The following is a 23,839-nucleotide window of genomic DNA, read 5'->3' as shown; positions in this document are numbered from 1 at the left end:
GGACGTTCTCATTAAGGAAATATTGATTTCAAATTTATCAAACATTGTGCTATTAAAAGTTGATTTCGAAAAAGAATAAAAAGGTTAATTTTATTTTCATTTATATTTATTAAAATATATATATATATGGTATATGTATGTATGTATTTACGTACATAAACTAAATAAGAAATATCTGAGCAAACTTTCAACACAATTTTCAGCACAAAATTAATATATACATAAAACTGTATTATCAGGAAAATTCATTAACTATTAAAAGTTCTGATTTTACATTTTTAATAGTTTTACAGTTCTATTTAGGTTAAGCAAATTGTCCTTATTATCCTAAAATCCAAAAATTGCTTCAGGATTAAAGTATCACGCAGCGTCTCACTTTGTCTCGCGTAAATTCTTTTAATAATTATTACCAAATTGCAATACATTTACATAGTTTTGTATGGATTATAAAAAGTTCTAACGCTACTTCTTTATATTTTTAAATAATTTTTACCGCTTCAGAAATACATATATGAATATATGAGATGTTTATCGATTTTCTCTCTCGCGCGCAAAAATTTTATTTATTATAAAATATTATGTAGTTCTGAATGCATTTAAATATTTTTCAAAAAATTCTGGCGATTCGTATTTATTTTTCATCGAGTTTTTATAACTATAAACTAGTGTAATATTTCGGTGTCTCCATTCTGGGGCAATTTTTGTCTTTTGATTAGAACCATTTGTCCCTCCTCTTTCTAATCTAGATAGAATTATACATTATTAAAGGAAGCTAGAACTCAACATTTAGTGAACTTTCACGAAATAATTGCTAATTTTACGGCAATTATTTTTGAAGAATCGGTAGAAATTTCGGTTATTTCTATAATGAGATTCGATATTATGTCATCTCCCTTATACAGTTTGCCGATTTAAACCTAAGCCATTTTCGCTCGACGGCTATTAAACTTTCGCCAAGTTGAGACACGTAATATTCTAACTTACGTAGAAGTTTGAAGCTGCCAACAAGAAGTTATGTGATTATACAAGCTCGTACATTAAATACATGTGTAATTCGGATCGTTGGCCACGGAGTCAATTTTTCAGGTTACGTATTTCATAGCCATTTGTGCGGACATTCTTGCGACAATAACTTAGCTATATGAATATTAGCCTCTAAGAGGACATAATAAAGAATTCAGAAAGATACGCTTGGGAAAACGCGAAAGAAGCGCAAGCCATTTTTTGTGCACCCTCTGAAAATTAAGATATATTTCTTTTTTCTTCTATTTTTGCAGATATATTTCTTTCCTGCGAAACCAGAAGCCACTGGAAGCAACGAAATATGCAATTGTTTCCTTAAGTTTCCTCTTTATTAAGCTTCGTTCATATTTTTTGATAATGCATAAATATTTATTTGATAAAATAGAAAGATAAAAATGTGGTATGATGTTTTAATTAAAGAAGCAGAAAATCAAAATATTTATCGAAGAAAAAATTATACTAATTATATTACATTAAATTATAAATATTTCTTAAAAATTTTGATTTAAAAAAATTGAGTAATGGATGACATTACTTAATAGATAGGATTTTAGGTATCTAATATAATTTTCCTTTTTTAAATTTATATCAATAAATTCAGTATAATTATTTACATCGCGAACCACGTGTTGTTATTTTTAACAAACTTTAACAACGTAGCAGTTCAAAGCTAAAGCAAAATTATTTCCCCTTTAATAAATTGATAATCAAATCTAAAATCGATCACCTCCTCTTTTTTCCTCCATGAGCAATTTTTTTATCGTATTTTTATCATAATTTTCGATGCGAATTTCTAGATGATGCTCTCAAAAAGATCGAATTAGATGAATTCAAGTATTTCGTTTGCCAATCTGTGATTTTGCTGGACATTTGCGGAATCGCGGAAACGCACTTACCCGTCTGGACGAGCTTGAGCGCGACGCCATTGTGCTGCTTGAGCGGCTCATTGAGATTCGGCTGCGTGAGGTCCTTGAGGGGATGGTTGGCGGCTTCTTCGGAGCCGGAGGCACGATTATTTTGCATAGTCCTGGTGGCGTGCTGCTCCTCGTTTCGTCGTCCTTCTTTTTTATCGGCGTCGCCGCCGTTGCCGTTACGCACGGCTTGCCTTCTGCCGGTCGCTGTCTGACTAGTCTCTTGCTTTTTCTCCTTGCGCTTCCGGACGTCGTTCGCGACGACGATTCGCTGTTGCTGATACAACTGCAACTGCTGCTGCTGCTGCTGCTGCTGCTGCTGCTGCTGCTGCTGTTGTTGTAACTGCTGATAATGCTGCTGATTTATCTTCTCGTAATCAGCGCTCACTGCTACGTCGTTGACGGTCAATGGCACGAACTCCCGAATCGGGTTTTCATAGATACGCAGGAGCTCGTCCGCCGGATAGAAGACGTACATGCCCAGAAATCGTCGCTGGCGTAGCCGTTATCGTTGCTGTCGCTGCCGTTGTATCGTTGATCGCGGTCGTAGCCGCTGGCATAGCCGACGCCGTCGCGGAATTCGCTGCTGCACCCGTTGTTGCTGCTGCTGCTGCTGCTGCTGCCGCCGCACTTCTCGGACCCGCGCGAGCCAACATCGCTGTCCAACGATACATCCTCGGTGATACTGCGTGCGGGAATGATATCGGCGCCGGCCGCCGTCAGGAGACGCATGATTTTGTTTCTTTGTAGGCGATTAAAGCGTCGCCCCCGCGATGTATCGTCGGACGTCGCGCATGCGACGCGACGCCTATCTCGTCCTCGTTATCGTCGTCGTTGTTATTGTTGTTGTTGTTGTTGTTGTTGTTGTTGTTTTCCCGCCGCGCCAACGCACCGCCGATACACTGCGAATGGTCAGGAATAATCGATTTTCGATTCGCGTTTCTTCAATCGATTGAGTATAATCAGTCGTCCTCTACGGGAGACTTGAATTTTAAAAAAGAGTCGTCACTAGATATTTTTCTGCCTTCAATGTTAAATTATATTTGGTAAAAGAAATGTATACAATAATCACATAAATATCTAAATATTTTTTTCTAAACAAGTTAATTAATTGATTTTTTATCCATCACTTGTTTATCCGTGTAATAATGGTAAAGAGACAAATTAAACATTTGTGTCAATTTGTTCTTCTTATCGACTAAATCGATTATTCGGTATAGCCATACTTACGATATATCTTATTGCAATTGTTTTTGACAAGTTGTGACAGGATCTAACAGAGCGAAACTTATGTCGCTGGCAGTTCTTGTGGCCTCTTGGGCTGAAACAGAAGGATTTACATATATAAGATATTAATTCGATATCCATTATCTTTATATGATTGTATTTTTTCACTTAATCGCAGCTTTTATCTACTTCATTGATCATAATAACTTGTATAATTCCTCGAGATGAAAAAAATTGTAACTTTTTTTAAATTTTATATACAACATTGTTAAGAGATAATCATTGTACATATCTGATTTCTCTTCTCTTTTTGTGACTCACTTAACTTTTATAAGACATTCAAAGACTAACTTAGATATATCTTTAAAGTATATTTCTCTTAGAAAAACTTTATTAAAAGCTAAATAATGACTATCTACTCGCTTTTTTTAAGTTACTTTTGGACATGCTTATAATTCGGAACTATAATCGAACATTCTTTATTCCTGATGAATAGAATAGATTATTAAATTATTAAAAATTATTAAAATTTGAAAAAGACATTTAGCGATTAATTATTATTTATTTCGAGACATATACCTTTATTGAAATTGAAGTACAATTTTAGACATGACAAATAAATCGTTGGTATGGCCTACTAGTTTTATCTGTAAATTTCGGAGTACATGCGCACGTTATAATTCGCGTAGGATAAACAAACTTTTTCGTTGTTTTGATGAGCGAAAATAGGTCTTGAAAATATTTAACATTTGTTTCTCTCTTTTTATTTTTCTCTTTCCCCCTTTATTTCACTTCGAAATTCCGCACCAAAATATAAGCGCACATATCTTACACAATAGCACAATGAATCTGATATGATAATGTGCAAGATTTGTGGCATAAAGTTCAAAATGTGCTAAAAATGGCATGAATATTTTCTGGAAGGTAAAACGCGAGATACGTTTAATATACTTATACGATCATTTATCTCGTGAAATATGTGTGACCACCGTTAGAAAACCTTAAAGGTACTTCGATGAATTTTTTCGCACTCCGCTGGGATGACCGTCGTGTCCTCGCGATATGTCGATGTATAAATATAAACTGTTCGCATGATTCACGGATTATCGCGTGCTGTATAAAACCACGCGAGAGTTTACGTGCACTTTTCGACGTGGGAACCGATGCACGTGCCTCGCGAAAGAAACATATCAATCAATCGTGATAACTCGGAAATCCACCCCGGCCAAATGGTCACGTACTGGGATAACTCGGTTACGTTGTTCGTAGAAATGTATACATAGTGCATTACCAGCACATTACCAATATGAAAAAGTATAAAAATACACGTTTCTGTCCATGATACGATTCAGTTTATAAGATCATAAGATATTTATATTCATGATTTCATAAATTGGTATTATTTCTTGCTCTCGTTGCTCCATTTCGATTCTATTCAATTAAATTATTTAGATTTAATATTACGCACAAATACGCATTATAGTGATGATGCGAAATTCTTTTTCGAGTCTTGAAAAATCGATTATTCTGAACAATAAATAATCGATTTTTCAATCGATTTTTTTTTAAATCTTGATTCTTATTGAATCGATTCCCTTCTTTAAAGAATCGATTCTTTGATTCTCATTTCATATTATTATTAAATAAGATTTTTAAATTGTTTTGAAATTTTTCTAATTTTTCCAATTTCTTTGCGTTATTACATAACCAAATTTTTCTCGCTTTTCCAAAAAGTAGCAGCTTTAAGAGTGCGTTTTCACCTGAAAACGCTATGACGCTGGATTTTAGGATCAAACTAGATGATCAAAATTAAACAGAATGATAAAATCTGAATGGTCACTTTTGATCACGTGATCTAGTTTGACGCTAAAATTCAGCATCATAGCGTCAGGTCAGCCTAAGAGAATCGATTCTTAAGAATCAATTTTTTTTGTAATCGATGCATCGATTCTAAAAATCAATTCGGTAAAAAGAAAAAATCGAATGTCAGAATCGATTCTTTCAAATTTTCGCATCACTAACGTATTTCGTGAATTTTTTTGCGACCCGTCGACTCCGTAGCCGAAAATATAAAACCATATTTTCTATTTCATGCAAACTGCCAAAATAATAACATTATGCGGTTCGCAAGCCTTGGTCATCTTGCAGATAATTTATACAATTTTATTTTTATTTCATTTTTTGAAACATTATAATTACAACATAAATTAAACATTATGAAAGTAACTTTGTTGAGCAATTTTCAAGCAGCTGTTTCAAAATTTGAAACACATATAGAAAAGTCGAGAAACGTATGCATTGTTTCCAGAATTTATAAGAGGAATTATCTTAATTTATAATTGTATAAAAATAATTATTAAAATAATTAATTTTGAATTTTGTCTTATTAATAGGAAATAAAAAAATTAAGATAATAATATCAAAATAGATATTATGCATCCCGCAATTTTATTTTGCCCATTTTTGAAAATGGCCCTTAATTTAAAAAAATTGCGTATCACTGATATAATATATGTGTGTGTGTGTGTGTGTGTGTGTATCAAAGTATAAATTATATTTATGAAAGTTTTATAAAAGGACATAAATCAATCAAAGTATAGCTAACAATTCGTTAGCAATGTGTTGAATGGACATGTATATTAAATAGCATGTTAAAGTTTAAAAATGTATATTTTAAACATTCTGATGTTTCGAATGAATATGCTTTTAAATTAGCTAATTAAAAAGGAGATTTTCATGGAATTAGCTTTGATGAAAATACGATATTTTTTCAAGTTATTCAATTCTACTTTATTACAACGAAACTTTTATTTGGACACGAACATATTCAAAGCTGAAATTTAAATGACTATTAGGAAAAATGTTCGTTGCAATTTACGATGGGGAAAAATTGACTTTAAATCGAAAATGTGTGCGTGCGAAAAACAAAGAGTAGATACCGTGTGCGTTTTCGATTCAAATTAAAATTCAACTCAAACGCGCACGTGCTCTCATTTTTTTCGAACAAATTTATCTAAAGCTTGTATTGTATTTTAACTGAGTATTGATCATCGATGCGGATGAAGGGGGCAAATCGAACTTCATGCCTCTCTCGAGAAGCGAGTGGAAAATATATATATATATATATATATATATATATATATATATATATATATAGGATAGATAATTACAATTTCGTTATAATGGACGGCCGCGCTAATGACACTTTAAAATCACTCTTGGTATAAATTAATACATATCTCCGTTTTTTTTTTTTTTTTTTTTTAAGGACCGCGCAGCGCGGTGACGGTAATCATATTTTTGTGTCATAATGCACGACCCGCATTTAAGCGCTGGTGGACTAAATCATTTTTTTTTCAACCGTTAAAAGCGCGGAAATCCCGTTACGCAATGGGATTATGTCATTCTCGCTATGGCATATCTTTCTCAAATTGTAAAAGTGCCTACTATTTCAGAAGAAGTCATCGTAAATATTATAAAATCTTTTCGAGACTAAGTCAAGATATAAAAATACTACGAATTCTTAGAACTCATTTCTTCAGCTTTCTTAAAAATCTACGTTATATTACTTTTTTCAACGTAACAGTCAAGTCGACGAATATAAAATTTTAACGGTCTACAGTAGTTTTTCAGTATATTCGTCATCTTCATCTGCATTTTCTGAAAAAAAAAAAAAAAAAAAGAAATTTAAAGGAAATAGACAATTAGAAAGAAATAAATTTGAAAGGATTTACTTAATAGGAAAAAGAATTTTTTTTTTGCATAATAGAAAATTTTCTATAAAATATAAAGATCGTACATCCCTTTTGTCCCTCACAATAGAAAGACTGTAACCTATTTAGATGGAATTTGTGACGGGATTTTGTTAACTTTACATGCCGGCTCTTTGTTACAATAAAATACGGCGCGATAAGAAGTTTCATGTAGGGGATTGCTTAGAGCTTTCGCGTGAAACGTGCACGAGACGTACGCAGATCTCGTTTACGAGAGGATGTATACGTAGAAAATTGCATTCAGGCTGATGAATCGCGGGGGACCACACCGATATTAAAATTCGCTGCGCGCGCGGGCTCGATCTCTTTTCTTTTTTTATCGCGTCGGCGCGTATTATAAGCTTCTTGAAATGTAATTATGCGAAAGGGTCGAAGAAAAAAGACAGCCTTCGGAAGTTAGTTCGCTGATTGTGGAAGCGACCGGAGGAGCGCGATGACTGCATAACGGGACACTGGCTCCGCTTTAAACGACACTCGTTAGGAGCAATGTAAATACATCTTCCGAGGACTTGTTATAATTCTTCGGGACACAAATTTCACGTGATTATTTGCACCTGAGTGCTCTTCTAAATGTTATATTTATGATGTTAAACTTAGGGAAAGAGCTCACCGAGTGTTTGCAGACTGTCTCATTAACGACGTGAAACTTTGTTGATGCACACGCTATCCCCTTGCTTTCAGCTGGCACGAAAATCCAAAGACACACGAAGGAAATTCAAGAGATTCTTTAAAGAGAAAATTGAAATATAACAGATCGATCGTATTATCGAGGAAAATTTTCGGCAGCTGTTTAACTTATACATTATTACAATGGTTTATTCTTACTTTAATTGCTTACGTTTTTTTAAAGACCATGAAAGGCCGGATAAAATAATTTTTCTGATTGTCTTTGCGACATATGAAAAATGTCACTTATATTAATGGTTAAGTAAATAAACGAGACGTTGGGCATAATGAAAATATGAGTCAGCAGGAGTAAAATTTGAAATACATTACGGTAATGTATATTAATTATTGCAATCGTCCCGCGTAATTGTTTTGGCATGACATGCACTTTTAGAATTTTCGCTTTAATAGAAAGCAAATAAAAAGGTGCTAGGACGAAGTGGATCTTATGTTGAGTGTACCCTTTTGTTTTATTTTTTTTTTTAAATAAAGGAATTATCATTTATATTGTTGTTTCGCTTAAGCGTAACTTCGAGTAGAATTGCAAGGGACAAAAGGGGCTTACTCGAAAGCATCGAATACAAACCTCATCGATCGGCTCGAAATGACGTCGGAGCGAACGATCGAAGCAACAAGCTATTTCGCGAGTTTCCATCGCATGACGGAACATCGTGGACACAGAGAGAGAAAGAGAGAGAGAGAGAGACGAGGGAGGGGGAGAATGAGGAGACAGTTTGGGAATCCACGAACTTGGCGTAATTATTGGGTCGAGTGGAGTGTGAAACGATGTATATCCACAGAAAGCGTTTCCCGATGCTTCCTCTGGAATTGGAGTGTTGCCAGAGTAACGGCGTTTCAATAACCATCTTTTGCTGTTACATTCTAGACTTTCAAAACGCCTTTCAATCCTCACCTTTCAGAATAGATGCGCCCCCGTCGTGCGCGAGTACAGAGCATTAATTATTAAATATCATTCTCGTTTCCGCGTACATCAGGTGCCCTAGATTTTTATCTCACCGGTCCTCTTTGAAATTCTCCGATTCTCCTGAAATTGATGTTCCTTTTAAGAGAAATGTCAGAGGCTAGCGACGTCCTCATTGATGGCGATTTAAAAGCGAGGAATTCAGCTTAAGAAAGTTACAAGTCCACATTTAATTAATTTTAAATAAAATATGATACTTTTTTTTAACTGTAGAATGATTAAAGTTTAAATGCCAAGGTTATTGTGTAAAGTACGTGAAGAATTTTGGGTAAAATAAGCGTTAAAATTTTCGTGGAAGAAAAATAGAATTGCGTTTCGAATAATTCGAGGTATCTAAAGTGATAAAACATTCGACATCTAATATCTTTGTAGAAATAATACTATTAGCGAAATATACGATCATATGTTCGCCGTGGCCACAATCAGACAATTATATATCCGTGTAGTAATTAATTGTACTGAGTTACTCAAAAGCACGACGGTTCGTGAATGTGACAATCACAAAACGGGATGATTCTCTCAGGTCTCAAATACCGCCCCGCGTATTTTCTAGAGCACAATTAATATTTTAAATTACATTTCGTACTGCCGTACTTCGCAGCGGTGTCGTGACATTTAAAAAACGTTGTTCCCGTGACGTTGCATTTTCCATCTAATTATAAATAAATGCTGCCACAAGCGTCCTTAATTACCGCATCTGCCCTATTTTAAATAAGAAGCGCGGCATGTGAATAGAGTCGCGTTTTAAAATGGAGGAGATATCTGGTCTTCTCACTTTTGCTGAGATTCTTTTTTTTATGGGCATGGAGCAGAAAGATCGTAGCCGATAACTATGGTCGCGAACCCAATTAATTGAACATCATCTTTGGCTGGCACCTCGTTTCGCTTCGGGACTCCATTCGGGATTTCCAATAATTCTGTAATATCTCGACAGGAAATCTGATTAGGCTCCCTAGGTATTTCTTACGGACTTGACTTACAATGACAACGTCGTGTATTTCTGTTCTACGGAGGCGATTGAATGATATAAAGTTAAATGAAAAATCGATAAAAACTTGGTTTCGATGCCACGGTTGAAAATAGGTTTGTGATTTTGGTACATTTATGACGTTTGCACAAAGGGTCGATAACATCGCCAGGTGAACGAGTAAGGACAGTGACGATAAAAAAGCTATTATTTTATCAGAAATTATTTTTCTCGCTTCGAAACACTCTCTTTGTTTGCTAGAATTTATATGCTTTATTAATAGAGAGAGAGGGAGAGAGGGAGAGAGAGAGAGAGAGAGAGAGAGAGAGAGAGAGAGAGGGAGGGAGGGAGGGAGAGGGATAAATCGTTCGGATAAATTATCCTTTCCTCCGAGCCTGAAATTTCTCAACTTACAATTAATCGTAACGATCAGATAACTTGTAGGCGTGTAGTTCTGACTATTCTCGCGTGTGTAAGAGTAGGCAAATGGTCCCTCGGTGAGGCGGAGAGAGAGAGAGAGAGTAAGGGGGGAGCACGCGATCGACAAAAATATCTCGGTAGCGTCTGAAATAAAACGTGCGCCAGAAGAGAGAGAGAGAGAGAGAGAGAGAGAGAGAGAGAGAGAGAGAGAGAGAGAGAGAGAGAGAGAGAGAGAGAGAGAGAGAGAGAGAGAGAGAGAGAGAGGAGAATGGGCCAAAAAACGCGACGCGACGCGGCTTCAAATGACTCCCGAGTCGCGCGTGATGCGTGATAGAGAATTTTTTATTGCATCACGTCTCGGCGCCGCGAGACGTCGCGTCGCCGGGTCGGGACAATAATATGGAAACGCCGTGGAACGGCGCGTTTCGTGGAATACACGTTATTTATTCCTACCGCCGACGATATCGCACGCCTCGTGCACGCTTCAGCGGGCGCCGATTCCGAAAATACAACACGACGGTCGCTCGACCGGCTCGAGCCGCTCGAGCGTCGAATATCAAAAAATTTTGATGCCACGTGCGGCGAATAGTCTCGCACGAAAACGATATCGGCGTCGACGATATGGATACGTACAGACACCGAGGCGTCTTTTCCGCCATGTGGAAATGCAGGAGCTTTCGCGGGCCGGCGGTCGTTTCTTGTCAGTGACCGGCGGCTAAGAAAAGCTTTCTGGCTTCGCGCGACGTATATTGGGTGGCGCGATATTTTCGCGAAAGCGACCGACCACACAATACTGTCTGGACCGGACGGAGAGAAACGCCGTGAAACAGAGGAGCATGCACGCAGAAATTTCCTCCCGGTGAAATTTCTACTGGCTCGGATTATACTTCGCCGCTAAACAAACTGGATGGTATTGTTGCGGGAAAAGAAAAAAAAAAAAATAATCGGACTTGGAGTGGAGCCATTGAGCTTCGAAATCGGCGGCATAAGCCAAGACTGATAAGTCATACGTTTTATGGGACGTTTGATACATCGCGTATTTGTAGAAGATAAACATTGCAGTAAAGTCTTGCGTGACAAGCGAGAGGTGATTTAAACGTGATATTTTCAACTTCGACATAATTGTCCATTTGTTATATTAATATTTAAACTCTCCAACTCTCTGTCAACTGTCGTTGGAGCATTTATTGAATACCCATTATTTTAACTTAATATATGGCCTGCCGTAATGAATCACGATTTTCAAGTTTGTTTGTTAAACGTGGATAAATGGCTTCGTATTTTCCCAAGGAAGCCTAATAAATTTCTCGGACGTAAAATATCAAATTAAGTTGCCTCGGTTCTGATTTCGCTGAGTGGCGCGCGCTATACTTTCACAAAAAGCGAAAGCCAGATAGAACTCAAAAGCTTCATGCTCAATTAGACGCTCTTCCGCGAGTGGTGCACTTCAGAAACGCGTTAGCGAGGATTGCAAACAACTGCGCACGGTTCGACTCACTTTTATTGCTACACGTCTAGCAAGGCGCGCCAGCCTCGAAAGGTGACTTCCATTCACATTGTAGCGAAATTCTACGCCTAGCTTCGCCTCCGACTCGAAATATACTTCTGGAATTATTCTCGTCGCCGCTTCGACGTGACGAAGGGGGGGGGGGAGGGGGCATTGGGCTCGCTTCCGATATGCATGAAATTACCGTAACCAACCAACCAACGAAGCTTGCCTTTCGGCGAAAGAAACGGAAATGTCGTTACCATTGTCGTCAAAAGTGTGCCGGACTGAATTACCTTCTCGACGATTTTCTCGACTTTTCGAGCGCTGCACCTCCGGAGATTTTAAGTCGCGTTTTCTGGTCGAAATGTACGTAGGAAGGACATTGTAAATGGAAATGAGCGAACATACTTGTTCGGTACGATTGCGGGAAAAGGTAAGGATATGCCCAAAAATCCATACTTTTTGATCTTAACATGTTGAATTCTCCGGGTAATGCCTTACTCGCAAAATCAAATATTTATAGAAAAAGAATTTTATGCATAATCTCTCTTTGATTTATATGAAAATAAATCCATAGAAATTACCTGCTGAATAAAAAGTATCTCAATCTTTCTGCCGGTCGAATATATATCTTGAAAGTTCGGATTGTAAATATTCTCTCCGGATTACCACTATTCAATGTGTCTGAAACAAATTATCCAATTGCTGAAATTCTCTCGTGATTTTAAGTTATTTACGAATTTATTCTTATTGCGTGACTACGAAACTCTTTGTTATTTCAGAATTCTATCGTATAAAATTTCCATGAATTTTGATAATGGAATTGTAATGCAATTGATTTTAGGTAAAATTTCTATTGTGATTAACTCGATTTAATTGAACTCGCAGGTTTGAACTCTTCAGATATTATATCCGGAATTATCCAGATATCGGAATTTAGTAATCGAATAATTCAGATATTAAATCAACTAGATATTTACAATCTCGATGCTATTCCTGACATTCTCTCTTGTCAAATAGTTAGGATTATCATCGGATGCTCCTTCGAAAAGTCATAAGTACATATCAAAAGTACATAATGTTGTAATTTGATATCGAGTATTAAGGGTACATTCCGAGGGTTTCCTTGAAGAAGGAGGAAGAACGAAGGCAGTCGCCCTTTGCAATGATAATCTATGCCACAATTTGCAATTACAAGCGGCGAGAATGCCAAGAATGTCAGCCGGTGGGTTTCTATATGGTGCTCTTGCATCATGTATCTCAGTCACATATCACGCATATCAACGTTAATTCTCTCGACGTTGTTTACCGAGCTAGTTTCGAGCCATTAAGAATCATAAAGTCGAGTTGTGCATGCGTATTACAGATAGGGGTTTCATGAAAAACTGAACCTGCTCTAAAAACGGCGCCAAATACTTAAGAAGAATGTTTTATAAATTAATATTTTTATAATTGAAATAAACATCCTAGCTGTATTATTTATTATTGCAAACAAACATTTTACAAAATATAACTTGTTTAAAGGATATCCTTTTGAATGTCTTTTAAATGTCTAAAAAGCTATAGTGTCCCCAGATGCTTAAATCGACTGATGAACTAAATTGCAAATAGTTTCACATCGAAAGCGAACGCGTTTAACATTTTTATAAATAAGATTTTTGAAATTTTCATATATAAATATTCAGGTTCATAACTTACAAACATTATTAAATAATAATTCAAGGAAAGTATATATTATTTCTCGTGTGATATGAACGCAAAGCTTGTTCGATATCGCTACGATAAGCCCGAGGGGAAGAATATTGCGGAAGGACAAATGTTGTTCGAGGAAACTGGGGAATTTTAATTTATTACATATAGGCATGAATAAAGGTTTGTCCCTTTTTTTTTGTCATAAAATTTCGTTTCGCATCCCGGAATTTTAGTATGCAGATTCGTAGCCCGCAGGTAAATCCCTTCAAATCTTTCGGATCGCACTCACACACCGTGCGGCGGGGGATCAATCCCGACCGGGGGGGGGGTTGTAAGCCGAGGGAGTGGCGACGATCCGGCGTGAAAATAAAACGATACTCGGCGTGACGCACGTAACGATCTACGCGTATCTCGGGATCTTGATGGATCTGACGCAGCTGATCGCGATAAAGTCGCTAGCGAGGTGGTATAGCAGTCGAGCAGTCGCTGGCAAGAATAAACTTGAAAAAGCGCGAACGTGCGCCCAATGCCAGGGAATGAAGCGCGCATTGGAATCGAGTCAGGGAGGTATGAAAAGGTCAGCCCTCTCGCGTCGTCGTTTCTCACGCCGAAAACGCCGCACGTACGTAATCCCGCTTCAATTTGTATCGCATTTGCATGACGGTTCCGCTCGTCGCGGTTGAATTACCCCAGGTATCCACCCCTCTCCCCCCCCCCCCCCCCCCGTGGACTGTCTGAGCGCGCGGAACGAGATTACTTCTTCTTTCGTGCGCCACGGGGACACGAAACACGTGCATAAATTGAACATATATTTTCCCGTTCGATCGAATACCCCCCGAACATAACGTATAAGGCGCGACAAATCGCCTTTGCACATCAGTTAAACGCGTCTTGAAAATCGTAGCCGTCGCACGAGCGCCGCGTGACCTACATGATTAAGAGGACAGATATAAATTAGCCTGTCAAATTTTAATCAGTTTGTTACCGGTTTGTTTCATGGATTTGGATGAAAGATTGAAATATACAAGAGTAATGCTCCACTGTATTTGGAACGGATCAATCAATTATTTTCCTCTGAAAATGACATCTACATACTTTAAGGGTGAATAATTGAATTTTTATCGGTTTTGTAAGAACTGCGGTACATTGGCGAACAATTTGCGTCAGTAATTTTAATTAAAATTTTACGAAAATATATCGGGCCATGCGGGCTGATTGAAAAGTACTTGATTATTGAAAATAATCCCTTGGGGACAACTCTAATTAAGTGCCAGTTAGTCGTGAATAATTAGTCGAGTCGCTTCATCCCGATTCCTATTTCAGCAATGAAAGAAGGAAAGGAGAACGCGAAAATTCAATTCTATCGATTTTCTCATCTTCGATTTTCGACACTGGCTTTCAGCTGATATACTTAAACCCACGCAGCGGAAGTTAATCGAAAGCAACTAAATTCCCAGAAGTGCGCTCCATTAGACGATACCCTCGTCATTTCACGATAAAAGATCGCGAACGTTGAAAAATAATGGCGAAATGGCCTCTGTATCGCGTTCTCGCTCGCATTACTTCGGATAGAAGAACCGTCACGAGGCCATTTGTAATCGAATATAATTTAATAAGCGAAAAAGAAAAAGGCAGAGCTCTCAATCGCGTTGCAAAGTCGATTGGCTTGGACAATTTTACCTCGACTTAATACCTCTTTTAATCCATCCATGGAATTACCTCTCGATTGCGGAATGTCGAACGACTGCTTAAACTCCACAACATCCATTTTTCTTTCCAGATTTCGTTTACGTCGTTCTAGAGATTCACGTTATGTAAAATACATGAAGATAAAATATACGATAATCCATTTGAATCTATCGCTTTGGTTAGTTTCCGCTTTTGTCACTGCCAGACAGCACTTCCATCGATCTCAGTTAGCGGAGAAATATGGGGAATTTATGAACAGGAAATATACATGACGAATTGGACGCACTCGGAGGATATAATTTAAAAAAAAAAAGAACATATAAAAATATTATATGTATTAAGCCTCGCGTAATTCGTGTCTACGTTACCGGAACGTAAACATGAAGTTCAATGCCATAATCGTGGAGTACACGATTTACCGGCGATATATGTTACGAAATAAGGAAGCACTCTCGCAAGAGCAATGTACCTGAATGAGCTTACGAGGGGATGAGGGAACGGTGGCTGCTTCTCTCATAAAATTACGCGCGCTACGAGGATTTATGGGCGATAACGCGGGAATCTCGGTTACGCGGGAAAATCGAGGAAAACAGCACGGCGGCGTACGAAACACAAGAAGGCTATTTTAACGGGTGTAATGTCCGACCGGCGGACGTTCCCGAGAGGGTGGTTCGGGAAATGGAACGACATCCGATAGCGGGCCGTGAGAACCACTTTACCGGCGCGCTGCTCATTGAGGGGTGGATAGGTGGGCAAGGCAAAGCCAGACTTTGTCTTTCACACATCGGGCTCGAGGAAAGGCGAGGAGCACTTATAAAGAACGGAATTGCTTTCTCGAGAAACATGCCCTGCTTCCGTGGCAAAGAACGTGTGCGAGTGGATCTTGAATTACTTTTAGCTGCGGATATATTCCTTAGAGGGATGATTTCTCCCTCCCGCGAGATATTCGTCTCCGTCTAAATTCATGAATGATATGGATGATTCTGAATGATACGGCGGCGCGAGGCACATTCTTTTCCTCTCCCGAGAGAAATAAAGTGAGATATACGAAGTGATTTATTTAACGTAAAGTACAGCTTACCGTGCGTTTCCTTTTACGCGGTGGAGAAAAATTAAAATTTTTCCCGTCGTACTCCCGAAATAACCGCGCGCGGAAAAACCGACGTCGAAAAACGGGAGACGTCTCGTCTCATTTTATCCTCGACGACTCCTTCGAGACGGATTTACTTTTCATACCGAACGATATTAGAACTTTTGACAGCTATTTTCGAAGTACGGCGAGTCGTCTGTGGTCGTCAATAAATCTGAAACGCCTCATTAAGATTGCATCCATCACGGGGGGGAGGGGGGGGGCGGGAGAGGTTTAATATCCCTTGATTCATGACCCCTTGCACCAAAGGGATGATTTGCTGCAACTTGATATTCCTTTCCGGACTTTATCTAGACAGGTTGATGAATTATTGAATTGCGCCGTATAACGGTAGACGCCACTTATGAGAACGGCTCATCAATGATGTACCGTCGGGCACTCGACGGGCATAAAAATGTTCGGACACGTGGCGCGAATCGTCGAGTGTAAGTGCATCGGGGAAGATGAAGCGATAGTCCGCTTCGTGGTCGCGAACAAAAACGGCCTTATAGACATAAGCTCTGTTATCGATGGTACAACCGAGGGGTGATGTTAGGTACAACAGCAAAATCGCCAGCGGCAAAATTTCTCGTGAGCTCTGTTTTCGAGAAAATTAAGGCGGAAAATAATATTCTAGTAAGAATAGTTCCCTTTGTTCCCTTTGTGCAAAGCGCGCATAACTTTCGATGGTATTATTATTATTATTATTATTATTATTATTATTATTATTATTAAAAAATTCGACTTAGCGTCGCTTTTATCTTTTCGTTAGACGAATAAAAATATAATATTTTATTTAAATAAGAAATCTCTTGAGATATTACTGGAATATTTTATTTTTGATCGAAATTAAAATTTTTTTATTCAATCCCTTTGTAAAATGGAATGTTGAATCTTTTTAAACTTTTATACTTCTATACTCGCTATTGGTATACGTTTATGTCACGATATAATTAAACATTGTCCAGGGATTGGAAAGAAAAAAGATATTGACTTTTTGATTTCGCATTTTTTTGCAAACGCATTTTTTTGAAAATGAAATCTTATGAACAAATTTTATCTTAATTTATCTTTTAATATGAGATCGCTATCTTTTTTCTATTTTATCGATAAATAGCTTTTCTATACGGAGGGGAGAAAAAAATGAGAAAAGTTTGCATAGAATACAATGTAACATGTAAGCTGGGACGGGACTTTATTTTGTTATTATCCAGCGAGAATTCAGCCAATGAATTCGTAATCTCCCATGGGATTTATTTATTCGACACACGTCTGTAAATATGAAAAAGGTCAAAGTATTAATAGTTAATAGCACAAAGATATTTTTTTGTATGTATATATCTTACAACAATCGTATCTTCTCAAGTTAAAGTCGATTTGTTGGATTTTTTAATAAAATATATTTCAATGTTTTCTATTGTTATTTCAGTGTATCGCGATATTTCGACAGAAATACGCGTAGTTTGATATGTCTGTTACGTCATGTAACATGGCGTATATTATATGTTTGCTTCAGATGAGCTCCATTCTATTCATTTTGATGATTCGCCAGGGGATATTTTAATATATAAACTGTGAGCGTCATTCGCGCGCACCGTCCACCGAATTTGTTTCGACTACATCATAGTTCCTTTCACAGTTACAGTTATAAATATGAATAAATTGTAAAACTAATTAACACTTGTGTTTCACACAAAATAAAAAAAAAAATATCATGTTACTACAAATTAAAAATGTTACTGGTCAATTAAAAAAGTCGAGTTATGAATGTCGCCCTCGGGAAAGAAATTAGTTTTGCTTCATAGAATGAATACAAATTCTTCTCTTCTAAATAATTTTATTCACATATATATATTTCTGAGATCTAAGCAAGAGAATCGATAATAAATCGATTACATTTTTTTTGAAGGTTAATTGCATATTCCAGTACACATTAAGTTTGCTTGATTATTTAATTAATAGTTACTTAGTTGCGAGCTGAGAATTACATCGAGATTTAAAGTTGGGTTGTTTGCTCGAAAAATTGTATGAAAGTATCTTCGCGGTAGATACGAGAGTTAATAAAAATCCTTGATATTTGGTCTGTGATTCTCTCTTTGGTACACTTTGTTTATCTGTTTGAAGACGATGGGAAAACCACGATGTGCCGTGTATTCTCACGTTACGTGCACGGCATCGGTAAGTCTTCCCTCTCGTTCCACTTTGAAATATTAATTTATGTGATACCCGTTGCACGAACAAAGTCTAAAGTTGAACTTATGATTCACTACGTCAGTATCAACAATATCGAGAGGGTTTCTGCTTTGGTACTGGTTTCCTTGGAGACCGCATGAATCCATCGTAAGAAAATGGAGAAGATAGGGAAACATCATTACACACTTTTCTAATATTATAATACTCAGCCTTCTGATCTCTGATTTTCTATTTGCAGTTTACCTTTCGTACTTTTCTTTTGTTTCTTTTTAATCTTGAATATATATACTTCTGTAACTGCATTTCAGGAATAGCTTTGCAGACAGCTTAAATAGAAAGTCGAAGTGTATATCTTTTTTTTTTCTTGATATTTACAGCAAATTACATCAAGGATAAATAGTTTTAGGAAAGATAATCACGAAGAGAATATCTTGAATTTTATTTTGTCATTAATAAGAAATCCGCACGTGTACCTACTTTAAAAGTAACACTTGCACGCATGTAACGTCATCTTCGAGAGAAAATAAAAAAGGTGCGCCGGGGCAAACTCTATCTCCGCGATATATTTCATTAACAATCTCTTTATCTACATATTTACAACTTACCCGATGCATAATCACGGCTCGCATTATTATCCGGACGATTATCTGCCCAGCGCGTTTCAAAGTTCGCGGGAAACGAGGAGGGAAAGAAAAAAAGTATACAAACGGGACGAGAAAACGGGCACGCGTACACGCGGAATTAAATGTTCGCGCGACACGGGAAAGGGAGAGGGAGAGGGCACGAGTTCCCCAAGTATTCCTCAAGTTTCTCAAGTTCCACGGGGGGGGGATTTACAGCGGGGGCACGCACTCGGGGCGCGACAATCGATAATGACGCGGGGCGCGAGAGAAACGGGGAGAGAGATGAGGAGAGATAAAAGGCCGGATCGCGAGAGGCACGCATGCACGCACGCACGCACGTACGCGTGCACGCACGCACGGACACACTTGATGTTCCCCACCGGCACCGGGGACACGTCCTCGCGCCACGAAGGCCCGCGCAGCACTGACTCTTTCTACTGGGCGCTCTCTCCGCCGTGGCCCGCGACCCGGTATGCGAGAGATCGGGGCGAGAGAGAACGAGAGAGAGAGAGAGAGAGAGAGAGAGAGAGAGAGAGAGAGAGAGAGAGAGAGAGAGAGGACGAGAGGCACACACACACACACACACACACACACACACACACACACACACACACACACACACACACACACACACACACACACACACACACACACACACACACACACACACACACACACACACACACACATACGGTGGAGTGAACTGATAACTGGAACTTGCTTTGGCGGATAAGCAACCGGTGAGCCGGAAAACCGGAATAATAAGGGATGATACGCGTGTTATATAATTTGCAATAATAGCGCGACGACAACGAACAACCGGAAGGAGGGGGGGGGGGTTCTCCCGAAGAAATGGATGTTCGAAGGGGAGATCTGGTTGAAAGGTCGAATCTTGGTGCGCGAACGTACGGAACGGAGAGGGTGGAATCGTATGAGGTGTGAAATTTATTCCAATGCGAATACAACGCGATAAACGTTCTCGAGAATTATACGATAATGAAAATACGATCGCGCTTACGGTTTTATTCGAATAAATCGATTTCCATTTATGCGCGTTTTACACGTTTGTAGATTGAATTATATCCGCTACGGTATTTATATACCGTATTATACGCGTCGCGATAATGTGTGAATATTATTATTATGTATTATATTTTGCCCTCTCTCTCGTTTCTCTCAAAAACGAGCGCGCTTCAAATATCCAACGACACGGCGCACAAATACGTATGCGAATCAGCGCCATCGCTCTGAGATACGGTTGATTTTACAAACGTCACAAATCGCCGAGGGTTATTTCGTCGTCGGACAAACGAACCTCAAACAATCGGCCGTAATCAAAAAGTGGCAGGTCTGATTGACGAGCAACTGCCAGGTCTCTCGTCTCGTAATTACTAATCGCTTTCATTGGCAGTTCGCGTTCGAGATCAATTGATCGATTATCCGTAATCAGATAAGTTACACTCGAGCAGAATTTTAGAAAGGTCAGACGAGCTGTTCGCTCATATGGCCACCCTCATACACCCGACGCAATTTTAACTCGCTCACTTGCTCGCCAAAGCCTTGCGGAAGCAAAGGCCTCGGATCTCAAGCTAAAGGAGATACAGGCGATCGATTGCGACGAAATTACATCGCATGTACACTCTCGCTATAATTATTATCATTTAAGGATGACACCGCACGATTCCCCAATAGTCATTGCGATTAATTTTTTACGATGTATATAGCTGATTAATTCTAATCGCGATTTAGTGCTCAGGAGAGGAAATAGCTAGCAAACGTATATATGAATATATATTGATATAACTAATATTGCTTATAACGATATTGTGATATGATATAGCTATATATTATATTTATAAATGATAAATAAAAACAATAACGGACTTTGTAAAATGTCAAAACTCACAAATATAAATAGGGAGACATATAATTTGTTATTTTGCGTTTTATATATGAACTTAAATAATCACGTATTTTATATTTAACAATTTATTCATATAAAAATTTATTTAGCACGACCACGCTCGACTCTTATACGCCTTCCTATTTATATTATATTTTACGTAGTCGCGATTATAAAAAAATATATTGTTTGTCACAATTATTACTGTATTAATAAATTGTGTCGAGTGTTCGCGTGTTCGATTCCACTTGCGATTCGCTACGATGAATTAACGGAAATTTAACGGTCTTTTATTAGCCCTCCCGGTAAACACTTTTCACTTCTCAATTTATATTAGCGACTGAATATACTCTTCTCTTTAGCGCGAGCATACGTCAAACACGTGTCGCTACGCAATTTGTTACACTCGCGCGCGTCTGCTCGCGGGGAGATGGTTCGTTGAGTGCCAAGGGCTTAATTTGTGCGGAACGAGAGATTAATCTAGCTTTAAAGCGATTTTGATACGCGCGCGGCCGTTTCCGTCCGCCCGCGGGGACGGATCATCGAGTGCGGCATTCCGACGACGCAGTTTCGAGTGCGCTCGTATTAAGGACCGAGTTGTCGCCTGCACGCACGCAAGAGGAAAAACGAGAAAGACAAAAAAATCCCGTCGTTTTGACGTTTGACGATGAAATAGTAGTCTCGAGTGCACTCCACACACGCACTGCAGCGCGGCGCGTGCAACTAGTAACACCGCTATTGTAACGGTATCTCTCTGGAAAACAAAAAAAAAAATATATATATATATATATATGTGCAGAGAGGTGCGAGAGACACTCGAAATTATCTATCTCGATTTACTTCGATGTTAGCAAAGCCATCTGTGTGAAAAGAGATGGATTGAATTTAAACAAAGGGATTATTAATTTGGAATAAAAGGAGCGGGATTGTGTGACGTCTCTCTCTCTCGAGGCTTAACTCGCTAAATAATTAATGATTAACAGATATTCCTTCGCGAGAACTTTTATTCCCCTGATGCAAAGATTCGTTTTTAATGTTTTTTTTTTTTTTTTTTTTTTTTTTTTTTTTTTTTTTTTTTTTTTTACGTTAATTGTAGATCACACCGTATATTAACCCGTAAATTGCCCGGGGATAAAAGATACGATTTATACAGCTTATTTTCGCGCGAGCGTTACAATGATTGGGAATTGCGCGTTGTTTGTTTTAATCAAAATATAAAATGCGGAACGCGCGGCTGGCGTGACAAAATGTGAAGAGCCACGCTCGTGAATATCGATCCCACGTGTCCGGCGTGGTTTTGCGAAATTTATACACTCGGTAATACGGTAAGGTTCATATATGATATGAGGTTTGTTAGTCACGAAGGGCGCCGCGTCGTTCAGATCGAGAAAACGAATTGTCAAGGTTGTAATCCCGGTGGGATTAATGGATTAGGTCAGACGGATCGGGAAACGTATCTCCTCTTGCAATATTGCAATGTCTGCAATATGAAACGAGGTGTTGCACACCGGTGTCACGATAATTGAGGTGTGACTGCCAGGCTGGGTTTTAATTTTTGCGACGCTCAGGTTCACCCGTATGCTCATAAACGCGATTAAATTCGGAATTAATTCCTCTTTTTCTTATTCCTTTCCGCGAGTTAACTTCCATTCATTTTTAAACACTTTTTATTCGCTAAACATATGCGCGCAGTGCAGCAAATTATTTTATTTATGAATCTCCGAAATGATACTATTTAATAATAAACGGACAATCACAATGATATTTCCTACGTTAAATAATTTTCTGACATAAAATGATATCCATTTCTGATATTGAAAAATATTCGATGCACGCAGAACTGACTGGCTTTTTCATACGTATTATTTTTATTTAAAATTCCGTGAATTTTTGCGAGGTTCGCGAATCAACCCGTTCGTATTTTGTGAGTATTCGTTGTATTCCCGCTCGTTTGCGGTCTCTCTTCGCCGTTTCGTCATGTCACTTCTCGCATGTGTAACATTCATTAACCGTTTTCCCCGTTCACCTGCGGGACAAAAGACCATCGTGACACGGCCGAGTCGAACGTCGAATTCCCGAGGGAATTGGAGAACCGGCGCTCCCGCACGCGACTACACGCGCGGCCGTTCTATTTCCGAATCCATTTCACGTCCATTTCACCGGAGACCGCCCGAAATGGACGAAAATCGTCCGTCACTTTGGCGATCTAATAAATATCGACGTGTACATCGCGCGCGCGGGGCGCGCTGCTTCCTGCTTCTTCGAGAATTCTCCAACTTCCCCGCCTCCTCCTCTCGTTTTCCTTCGAGTCTCACATCCCCCGTAACTCGATAGATATATATGGCCGCGACGCCGAGGCGTTACAGAGACCGACCCAATTTCCTCCCCCGAATACAGTATAACGACTTCGGCTTTTGACCAAGTCTTCGTACGCCGCACTCCCGAGACAATCTCGTTAGTCGTCGACTACGACAGCAATGGAAAAACTAATCATCTGCTACAAAGCCTCGGGTGGTTAATGGCGTGTCCGAGTGACAACTCGCGATTTTTTTTCCTCTTTTTCTTTCTTTCTTTATCTCTTTTTTTTTTTTTATTATTCATGACACGTCTTAGCATGTAACGATCTTAACGAGACTACTCTATACACGGTGACCTCTCTATCGCATCGTCACCTATGGATTCTTTGACTAATTTCGTATCGATTTTTCATTAATGATAACGTCAAAGAGAGAGAGAGAGAGTTTCTGATCTAAAAGAATTACTAGGAAAAGTGGGTCAGCAGCAAATTTTTGTAAAGAAAAGAATTAACAAGAATTTATTTAAGTTCGTATCGGTACGAGAAACTTACACTTACGAGGTCAAAAGTTTTAATTTATTCATTAAATAATAGTGTACTGAGATGATTCTGATATTTTATGGCAGTTTGAAAATTTTTAATATTTAACAGAATGCCATATTGTATGCCATATTCGTTAGACTTAACAAGTTTTTAGTCGGATATTCTGAACGTGATTTGATCGAAAAGATATACGTGCTTCAGATACTCATTTTATAAAGTAAAGTTGGAAGTTTTTTTTTTTTATATATTTTCTCCCTGGTAAATTCATGGCGGAAGGAAAGGGAGAGGGGATGAACGATCCATAATTCTAAAT

At 38.4% G+C, this 23,839-nt stretch overlaps 1 protein-coding gene across 5 annotated transcripts in view; it reads right to left on the bottom strand.

Moving 5' to 3' along the window:
• Stacl (SH3 and cysteine-rich domain-containing protein) overlaps positions 1–19,227 on the bottom strand; it is a 53,351-nt gene extending 34,124 nt beyond the window's left edge. For 2 of the 5 annotated variants that reach the window (XM_089072946.1, XM_089072949.1), the window contains exons 1-3: positions 18,767–19,226; positions 3,165–3,255; positions 1,920–2,836 (exon numbers count right to left, since the gene is read on the bottom strand). In XM_089072946.1, coding sequence (XP_088929072.1) covers positions 1,920–2,412 — 493 coding nt within the window. In that variant the 5' untranslated portion in view covers positions 2,413–2,836; positions 3,165–3,255; positions 18,767–19,226. Of the gene's footprint in view, positions 1–1,919; positions 2,837–3,164; positions 3,256–11,751; positions 11,771–18,766 lie in introns of those variants that run through there. The other 3 variants (XM_089072950.1, XM_089072948.1, XM_089072947.1) reach the window with 3 other exon arrangements.
• Between the last annotated feature and the right edge of the window lie 4,612 nt (positions 19,228–23,839).

Source organism: Pogonomyrmex barbatus, unplaced genomic scaffold (assembly GCF_055798465.1).
Source record: "Pogonomyrmex barbatus isolate J1 unplaced genomic scaffold, ASM5579846v1 scaffold14, whole genome shotgun sequence".
Taxonomy (NCBI): Eukaryota; Metazoa; Arthropoda; class Insecta; order Hymenoptera; family Formicidae; genus Pogonomyrmex; species Pogonomyrmex barbatus.
This window is presented reverse-complemented; position numbering and strand designations above follow the sequence as displayed.